We start from the raw sequence: 9924 nt of genomic DNA, 5'->3' as shown, positions 1-9924 counted from the left end.
TCTTGTTAGGCTCTACCTGGCAGCCGCTCAACCACATAAAGCTTCTTGTTTGAGGTTGCAGCTTGCAGAGATTAGCCATGGCAAACTGTTTCTGGAGAGTGTTCTGCTGGAATTCTAAGTATGTGGAAACTGAAACAGACTTCAGTCAAGATGATTCCTATGCACCTTTGCAAGGGGAAGAAGCCAATACCAAAAGTGAAGATTATTCTAAGGAAAATGTAACACCTTTTGCCAAAGCTGGATTTCTTAGTACTATGTCATTTTGGTGGATGACTAGATTAATGAAGCAGGGTAAGGAGAAAATTCTTGAGGAAAATGAAATTCCTCAGTTACGACAGGCAGACTGTGCACAAACATGCTACTTAATGTTTAAGGAGCAACTAACCAAAAGAAAACAAAAAGGAACATATGAATCCCCTTCAATGTTCTCAGTAATTTTTTCCTGCCAGAAAAGAGAGATTATAATTTCTGGGTTGTTTGCATTGATCAAGGTCCTTACAGTATCCATTGGTCCATTGTTTCTTAAAGCATTCATTGAGGTTGCTGAAGGTGAAGAAGCTTTTAGCTATGAGGGTTATGCACTTGCTGGAGGGCTCTTCCTGGCAAAGTGTTTGGAATCATTCTGCGAGAGGCAATGGTTCTTTAGAACCAGATTGATTGGGATGCAAGTAAGATCCTTCCTGTCTGCAGCTATTTATCAGAAACAACTAAGACTCTCAAATGCTGCTAAGGCGACTCATTCTCCTGGTGAGATAATGAACTATGTCACTGTAGATGCCTATAAAATAGGGGAATTCCCATGTTGGTTTCATCAGATTTGGTCAACAAGCCTTCAGATATGTCTTGCATTAGTGATTGTCTACTATGGTGTGGGGCTAGCAACTGTTGCAGCTATAATTGTAATCATACTGACGGTGCTTGCAACAACTCCATTAGCCAAATTGCAGTATAAATATCAGACAAAGCTCATGCTATCACAGGATAAGAGGCTGAAGGCCATTGCAGAAGCTCTTGCAAATATGAAGGTCTTGAAGCTGTATGCTTGGGAGAAACATTTTGATAATGTCATACGGGTGTTAAGGAAAGAAGAATCCAAGTGGATACTATCAGTTTTAACACAAAAGGGGTACTATCTGATATTGTTTTGGTCGTCTCCTATTTTAGTATCTGCTGTCACCTTTTGGTCTTGCTACTTCCTTGGAATTCCACTCTCTACTAGTAATGTATTCATGTTCCTAGCAAGTCTGCGCATTGTTCAGGAGCCTATTAGGATGATCCCTGATGTTGCTGGAGTTTTCATTGAAGCAAATGTTTCCTTAGCTCGGATTGAAAAGTTTCTAAAGGCGCCAGAGTTAGAGAACAGAAATACAAACCAAATCTGCCAGGGGAAGGAGCTTGAGCAGTCCATATTTATTAGTGCCACTGAAATATCGTGGGAGACTAATTCTGTAAATGCCACACTAAGAAACATAAACTTGGAGGTGAAACCAGGAGAAAAGGTAGCTATTTGTGGAGAGGTCGGGTCAGGTAAATCAACCCTCTTAGCTGCAATTCTTGGAGAGGTGCCAAACATCAAAGGCATAGTAAGTAAACATTTAATTCCCTCTCCATGGAGTAGCATAAAGTCTCAATTGCAGCCTTGTACATGTTAAGTTTTGGTCTTGCAGCCTTGAATATGATATTTTGCTTTCATTTTCTTTAGTTTCCTCTTACTAAATTTGTGGAAGATACATTTATTTGTCTGCTGAATTTTCAGGTTAATGTTTATGGAAAGAAAGCATATGTTTCTCAGACATCCTGGATCCAAACAGGGTCTATACGAGAAAACATTCTATTTGGGTCTCCCATGGAAGCACTTAGATACCAAGAAGTTCTTAGAAAATGTTCCCTAGTAAAGGACCTCGAGATGCTTCCATTTGGAGATCTTACAGAAATAGGAGAAAGAGGTGTTACACTGAGCGGTGGACAAAAGCAACGGGTCCAACTTGCACGTGCACTCTATCAGGATGCAGATGTATATCTCTTGGATGATCCATTCAGTGCTGTTGATGCACATACATCAACCAATCTATTTAATGTAATAATTTTTTCTTATCTAATCGACATGCAACTACTTGTATCTTGTTTTTGTTTTTGTGAGAGACAAAGCTAATATAATATGCCTTGTGGCCAGGAATATGTCATGGAAGGTCTATCTAGGAAGACAGTCTTGCTGGTGACTCACCAAGTGGACTTCCTTCCTGCATTTGATTCTGTTTTGGTGGGTATATCAGTGAAACTATGCTGCTTTCTCAAATATCTTTCATTTGCATTAAGTGTTCTTTTTCCAATATTTGCTGGGACTTTGGTGAAAAACACTTAGACCATGTAAACTTGGTTTTGTTGGCAGTTTATGACTGAAGGGAAAATCCTAAGAGCTTCTACATATGATCAGTTGCTGGCTTCTAGTCAAGAATTCCAAAATCTTGTCAATGCACACAATGACAGTGTTGGTTCTGATACACAAGCCAAGTATGCTTCTTCAGGAAAATCTCAAACCTCCAAAAGTGAGATCCAGAGAAATTTCAGTGAGAAGCAGATAATACCATCTTTAGGAGATCAGTTGATTCAACAAGAAGAAAGAGAAATAGGAGACACTGGTTTCAAGCCTTACATACAATATCTGAACCATAACAAAGGCTTTTTATACTTCGTCCTGTCAATTATATGCCATATCATATTCATAGTTGGTCAAATTATACAAAACTACTGGTTGGCTGCTTACATCCAGGATTCTCATGTAACTACAGTAAAACTGATCGCAGTTTTCTCGATCATTGGGTGTATCCTAGTAATCTTTTTGTTTATTAGATCCTTTTACATAGTTCTTGTAGGTTATGGTGCTTCACAGATTATGTTTTCAACACTTATGACATCTCTTATCCGTGCGCCAATGTCCTTTTATGATTCGACGCCTCTGGGAAGAATTCTTAGCCGGGTAAGAGATTCAGAACTAGAAGTTATATCTATGCTTTAGAGGAACTCTATTGGACTTACACTAAGGTTTTACTTTTACAGGTATCATCTGATTTGAGTGCCGTTGACCTTGAGGTGGCTTTCAAATTGAGTACTGCCCTTGGGTCATATATGATTGCATTCTCTGGCTATGGAATATTAGCTATCCTATCCTGGCCAGTCTTGTTTATCATCATTCCCATGGTTTACCTGACTATACTCTTGCAGGTAATACATACACCAACAACACTAGACAGATTTTTTGACAAAGTTTTCCTATATGATTGAAAGTTGGGCTGGCAATTTTCGTGACAGAACTTGTGAATCTGATAGAAAATTAGCAGGTTAAGGTTGAGGGGTATGGCCTGTTTAGTTAAATGAGCCGGGTAATGGTTTACCCATATTGTCTTATATCTATGCCTCAACATAATCTGAGCTCGACATGTGTTAGGGTTATCCTACATCAGTTGTAGAAGGGGCTGGTGATTAGTTTATAAGTGTGAGGGAAAACCTTTCCTCTTAAGCTAGCTTTTGGGGTTTAGAGAGGTTCAAGACCACTCAATATTGGTATCAGAGCCCAGGTTGAGTTCAACCAACAAGTCTTGGCCCAACAGTTCACAGGAGAAACGGGTTGTCTCTGCTTCGACCCAGGACCCGATGTGTGAGGGGGAGATTGTTAAGGTTATCCCACATTGGTTGTGAAAGGGGCTGGTGGTCAGTTTATAAATGTAAGGAAAAGTCTTGAGCTAGCTTTCGGGGTTGAAGAGAGACCCAAAACCACCCAATAACACGCGAACACAAATTGTCATCCTTAATTGAAACGGAACATTCCCTTGTCCTTGCATCTGATAGCTATTTTGATTACTTGCATGACATGTATTTAATTGGGGTATGGCATCAGAAGCCGTCTCCAATACACTGGTTTCTCCATTGATATTGGTGAAATTCTACATTTTACATGGTTCTGGAAGGGGTCATATATTTGGTTACTACATTCTTTGATGTCAATAATGAAATGGCTGCAAAATAGATGTACAAACAAACTCTCAGTATATAATGTTAGCTAGGAAGCTACTTCCTACCCTTTCTGATTTCTCATACTTATCCAGCCTTCTCAAGAAATAAACAGAGTTCTTGTTTTTGTTTGGATGTATAGAGATACTACTTTGCTTCTGCAAAAGAGTTGATGCGAACAGATGGCACAACCAAGTCTTTAATTGCAAGCCACCTTGCTGAATCCATCGCTGGAGCCATGACAATTAGAGCTTTTGGGGAGGAAGAGCAGTTCTTCTTAAAGTACTTGAACCTTATTGACAGAAACGCCAGACCATACTTCTATTGTTTTTCAGCAAATGAGTGGTTGATCCAACGCCTGGAAATTCTATGTGCAATTGTTCTCTCATCTTCAGCACTTGCCATGACTTTGCTTGATTCTGGAGCTTCTGCCTCTGGTTAGTAATATCTGTTTCATTAACCAAATGCTATTCTAATATAATAATAATATAATTATGATTCAGTTACATTCTTCTTGTTCCTGTAGTAAATGTAATATTTGCTTTACACATCAATGTCTTGTCTTGCATACCATGTGCTGTAGCACCTTGTACTCTCTATGAATACATTTCCTTGTAGTTCAATATCTTCAAGTAAATATAATCAAAATGTGTCTTATTGAGCATTTACTACGGTAGACGTACGCCTCTAAGACTGAACTACCTAAATTATTTGTCTTTTTTTTCTCTCTCTAATATTTCCACACACACACACACACACACATATATGTATATATATATATATATATATATATATATATATATATATATATATGAATGAATTTCTATTTACAAATCAAAGAATACAACAGTCTACCAAAAATACTCCACAACCCCAGATGCCATCAAAAAAATCTTGCTACAACCAACATGTAGCCCAAAAAAGCCATAAATATCCCACCTATACAGACTCCAATCTCAATCTTCTGAGATTGAACACTCTACATCAACAAACTACTTAGTATAAGAGCAAATGCAATTTTAAAAAAAAAAACAATAGAAACTATCAGCAAAGCTATACAAGTCAGCAATTCCAGCACATCAACTAAAAACCTGCAACCAGAGCAGAACCTCTTCCCATGGAGGCTGATGCAGAGAGTACAGACAGCACTCTTGAACTGCTACCATACCAAACTATTCCAATCCCCCAGCTTCTATGCTAGCCATAAACAAGCAGACACAATATAATTCAGAAGCAACATAACAGAACATGACATATTTTGCAAATAACCTTCCTTTGAGCCATACAGCAATCACATACCCCAAATTCCATTCTAAGTCAGAAAAGTGAGGGAGATGCCCCACTAAAAAAACAAGCGGTCTCTATATTCAATGCAACTTCTACAAAACAAGCATTTAACTTCACCTTTAGCTTCCCACTTCAACAATCTGTTTCCAGTAGAAAGGGAATCTTTAACTTCCAACCATAAGAAAAAAGCATGCTTTGGGATAGCCATGGAGAACCAAATCAGCTTACTCCTTTCAATCCTTGGATGTTTCACCTGAATAGCTTCCCAAGAATCCTTGCTTGAATACCTATTAGATTTTGAAGCCAATCATGAAGGAGTGTCACTGACCCCCATTTTTACAAAAGGAAATTTACTTTGTATGGAAACTAAACTGTCAGACCTAGCCGGCAGCCAATTACATATTTCCACATATTTTCATTTTATATTTTTAGAACTAAGAAGTAAATCCAACTCGTCAAGCCAGCAAACACCTCCCTCTCTGCATTTTTGTGATCTTTGACTTGCACTAACGAACAACTTATGATAGATATCTGCTTCTTCCCTGATCATGTATGAACTATCTTAACTGAAGCTCCTTCATTTTATCACCATTTGGGGCGATTTCTAGGACTCCTCACATTGTATATTCTCTACATGTCTAGCCTCACATCTTTGAGCTTCTTTCATCCAAAACAACTCATGGATAGGTAGTTCAAGAATGTCATTTAGCATGCTATATCACTGATACTGAACAATGGTTTGCAAAGCATTAGCCATCTACATTATATCCTCTAACCAACATTTTTGTTTTTTCAAAATTTGATGTCAGGGTTTATTGGGATGGCACTTTCATATGGTCTTTCATTAAATGTAAATGTCGTTTACGCTGTCCAAACCTGGTGCTTGCTAGAAAATCTCATTACTTCTGTAGAAAGGCTCGAACAATACATGCATATTCCTAGTGAAGCTGCACAAGTAATTGAAGGTCACCGGCCCATGCAGAATTGGCCTCTTGTTGGTGAAGTAAAGATATGTGATTTAAAGGTAAACATGAAAGAAAAAAGTATTGCTTTGTACATCCACATGTTTAGTTCAAAGAAATCACCCCCAAAAGAAAAAAAAAAAAAAGTATGAGAAATGCTCCACAAACTCTTTTTTTAATTTACACTTTCAAATGCTTACTTCCTAATGTGGCAGATGTCCTGCCAGCTTTCCATTACAACATTTTCTAATCCCATATGCTTTGTCACTGTCACGTTAGGAAGTAAGCATTAGAGAGCGTAAACGAGGGAGTTCGTGTAGCGCTCTGCTATGTACATCCACATGTTTAGAACTATGGAAATGTATATATCCAATAACATGGGATGAATCAGGTAAGGTATCGGGCCAATGCTCCATTAGTTCTTCAGGGGATAAGTTGCATATTCGAAGGAGGGCAGAAAATTGGGATTGTTGGGCGGACTGGCAGTGGAAAAACAACTCTTATTAGTGCTTTGTTTCGTCTGGTGGAGCCAACAGAGGGAAGGATCATTATAGATGATGTTGACATTTCTTCAATTGGGCTTCATGATCTAAGATCACGTTTAGGAATCATACCACAAGATCCAACACTATTTAGTGGGTCTGTCAGATACAATCTAGACCCTTTGTCAGAGCATACTGATCATGAGATATGGGAGGTATGGCTTTTGTTCCCCTGATTTGGTTATAAGAATTTGTTGAAATCTGCACAAAGCTGATTATGTTTGGTAATCTATGTAACACTCAAAAAACAAACCCACTTAAGTAATGCTATTCTTCACTCATTTCTTACCGACTAACATTAAAAGCCATTTAAAACATGTCATATAAGTTGATGTGAAATGAGTATGATAAATGGGTGTGGAATGTAGCAAAAAATTCACATTGGATGGGTGGATAACGAAGGTGGTACCTGAGTGTTAAATCTCACATTGTTTCCTTATTATGTGAGACTATAGATTTATATATATATATATATAATTTGAAAGAGCTTAAATTATAGTTTTAACTATTATTTTTGAGTAATACTACTTGAACAACTATTTTGCAACTTATTACACGTGTTAGCATGAGATTGGAGACACATAAGCTACTTTTACAACTTCTTTACACGTGTCAACATGTGATTGGAGGGTGTTAAATTTATACGTTTAGTGGCTGATATGGCTCCAATCACTTGCTAACATGTGTCGGCAAGTTGTACAATAGGTGTAGCATTACTCAATACAGATATGGCTAGCGTTTCCTTAAGGTCGGCCAGACATTCTGACGACTGGTTTAGAAAATCACAAGTATGTGAAGTAATACTTCTTATGAACAGGTTCTAGAAAAATGTCAGCTTCGAGAGACAATCTGCGAAAAAGAGGAGGGCTTGAATTGCTTAGGTAAGAAGTTGTGTATGCAGGTGATGATTACCCAATTGGTTTTGAAAATCACAAGCAATAATAATCATATAAATTGCAGTAATGGACGATGGATCAAACTGGAGCTTGGGGCAGAGACAATTGTTTTGTTTGGGGCGTGCATTGCTGAAGAGAAGCCAGATTCTAGTGCTTGATGAGGCCACTGCATCCATTGATAATTCCACAGACTCCATCATCCAGAATACTTTGCGAACAGAATTCTCAACCTGCACTGTCATAACTGTTGCCCATCGGATTCCAACTGTCATGGACTCCTCTAAGGTTCTTGCTATGAGTGATGGTCAGTTCTCTATCCCTATGCTGGCTCTCTGTTTTTTGATGTGCTTTGAGGTTGTTTTTTTTAGGTTGAAAATAAACTGTTTTTTCTTTTTCGTTTTTCTTTTTAGAAACAAACTCTAAAATAAACTCTCCTCGCTTTTGTAATCACCCTCTAAAGCTTTAAAAGCTCTCAATTTAATGTATCAAACTTAAATGCAATGTACCATTACTCGAGTTTGGGGTAAAATTAGACTGTAAAGGGGTGAAATGACATTTATATCTCTGTAATATTTATAAATTTACAAAATTATTTTAATTAAATAATTTTTTGGGAATTTCCAAAGCCCCAGTTAGGATTTAGTAGAAAATTGTTACGAATAAGTGGCATTGCAAACTTTTTAAAGCTAAATTGAGAGTTTTTGAACTTTAGAAGGTGATTGCAAAAGCGATGAAAGTTCAGTGGATTAAGTGATTTTTTTTTTTTAATTTTTTTTTTATTAAGAGCATGTTTGGGTTTGTGTTAGCATTTCAAAAATACTTTTAGTACCTAAAAAGTCGTGCCAAACAAAAGCTAACTTGTTTAGTAAAAAATTTTAAAAGTAATTATGATTTTTTTACTCTAAAAGTAACCAAAACGCACTTTTGACAAATGCTTAAAAATGAGCTTTTGTCAAAAAGCATTTTTTTGACTTAAAAACTCTATTTCTCAAACATAATTCTAAGCATGCTCTAAGAGTTTGAAAAAACAATATAAAAGAAAAGAGAAGGAAAAAAAAAAAAAAAAGGAGCCGCTACTACCTCTTATCTATTATACATTACTCCTCAAATGGTAGGTTAATCGATTAAGAACTACGTCTCATGAAGCAGAGGTCATTAGTTGAAATCTTCCCCTCTTGTGCAGACATGTAAAAAAAAAAAAAAAAATCTTTGACACAAGTAGACTAGTGACATGTTATTTTACATTGACAGGAACAATAGTAGAGTATGATGAGCCATCAAAGCTGATGAATAATGATGCATCGCTATTTGGGCAGCTTGTCAAGGAATACTGGTCTCGTTCTTCAAATACCACCATTTGATCCCAAGATTGCTAGTGAGGCTTTCTAAATGTTACAACTCAATATTATTATTACTAGCCAATAGAGCGGTTTTTTTTTTTTTTTTTTTCCTCACTCAATTAGCTAATTGCCTACCAAAAATTAAAAAAAAAAAATATTCATAAGGTCATTTTGAACCATATTTCTTTACTTGACAGCATAAACCTTGTATAAAATAAATTTAGAAATTTATAAAGTCTAATCTGTCTAAATTAGAACATGATTGATATTCGTTTGCATAGATGTAGTTTAAAACGAAAGGAACTAGAAAAAATAAATTATCAAAATGGAAATTTCATAAGCGTAATGCTAGTGATCTTCTTCTTATCCTCTTAAAGCTAATGTGGCTTTCGAAATCACTATTGGATCAAAATTCAAGTATGATTCATATAAAATTTAATGGTGATTTTAAAAGCCACATCACGTTTAGGAGGATAAAAAGAGAATAAAAAGATGGTTCCTAACATTACTCATTTCATAATCCCAACTATATTGAAAATTATCAAAAATTAACAATAATACCACTTCCCCTCCACTACAAAACACTTTTATCTCTCAAATATTAATATGATAAACCATTTGTCTTTTGGCAGTTGAACTTTCTTCTTATCAACAAAATTTTCAAGAAATATTTATATTACACAAACAAAAATTAAGAAGTGTACTAAAAATATGAGAATATTGATACTTTTAGATTACTCATTTTCTAAACAAAACAACGTTGGTATTTTTATTTTTATTATTTTTTAAAAGAAAGAAAGAAAGAAGAAACCGTCGCAGGAATATTGAAAGATCCAAAAACAAAGATATGAATGGAAAAATCTGACATGAGCTCTTAGAAAATAACTAA

The 9924-nt window shown here is 36.3% G+C and overlaps 1 protein-coding gene across 1 annotated transcript; it reads left to right on the top strand.

Moving 5' to 3' along the window:
* LOC132175034 (ABC transporter C family member 10-like) lies at nucleotides 1–9119 on the top strand. The gene is made up of 11 exons (XM_059586834.2): nucleotides 1–1583; nucleotides 1757–2077; nucleotides 2174–2260; nucleotides 2390–2977; nucleotides 3058–3222; nucleotides 4151–4445; nucleotides 6105–6319; nucleotides 6649–6954; nucleotides 7617–7680; nucleotides 7760–7999; nucleotides 8947–9119. The coding sequence occupies exons 1-11, from the start codon at nucleotides 78–80 to the stop codon at nucleotides 9054–9056; spliced, it is 3897 nt and encodes a 1298-aa protein (XP_059442817.2). The 5' UTR covers nucleotides 1–77; the 3' UTR covers nucleotides 9057–9119.
* The last annotated feature ends 805 nt before the right edge of the window (nucleotides 9120–9924 follow it).

Source organism: Corylus avellana, chromosome 3 (genome assembly GCF_965113065.1).
Source record: "Corylus avellana chromosome 3, dhCorAvel1.hap1.2, whole genome shotgun sequence".
In the NCBI taxonomy this organism is placed as follows: Eukaryota; Viridiplantae; Streptophyta; class Magnoliopsida; order Fagales; family Betulaceae; genus Corylus; species Corylus avellana.
This window is presented reverse-complemented; position numbering and strand designations above follow the sequence as displayed.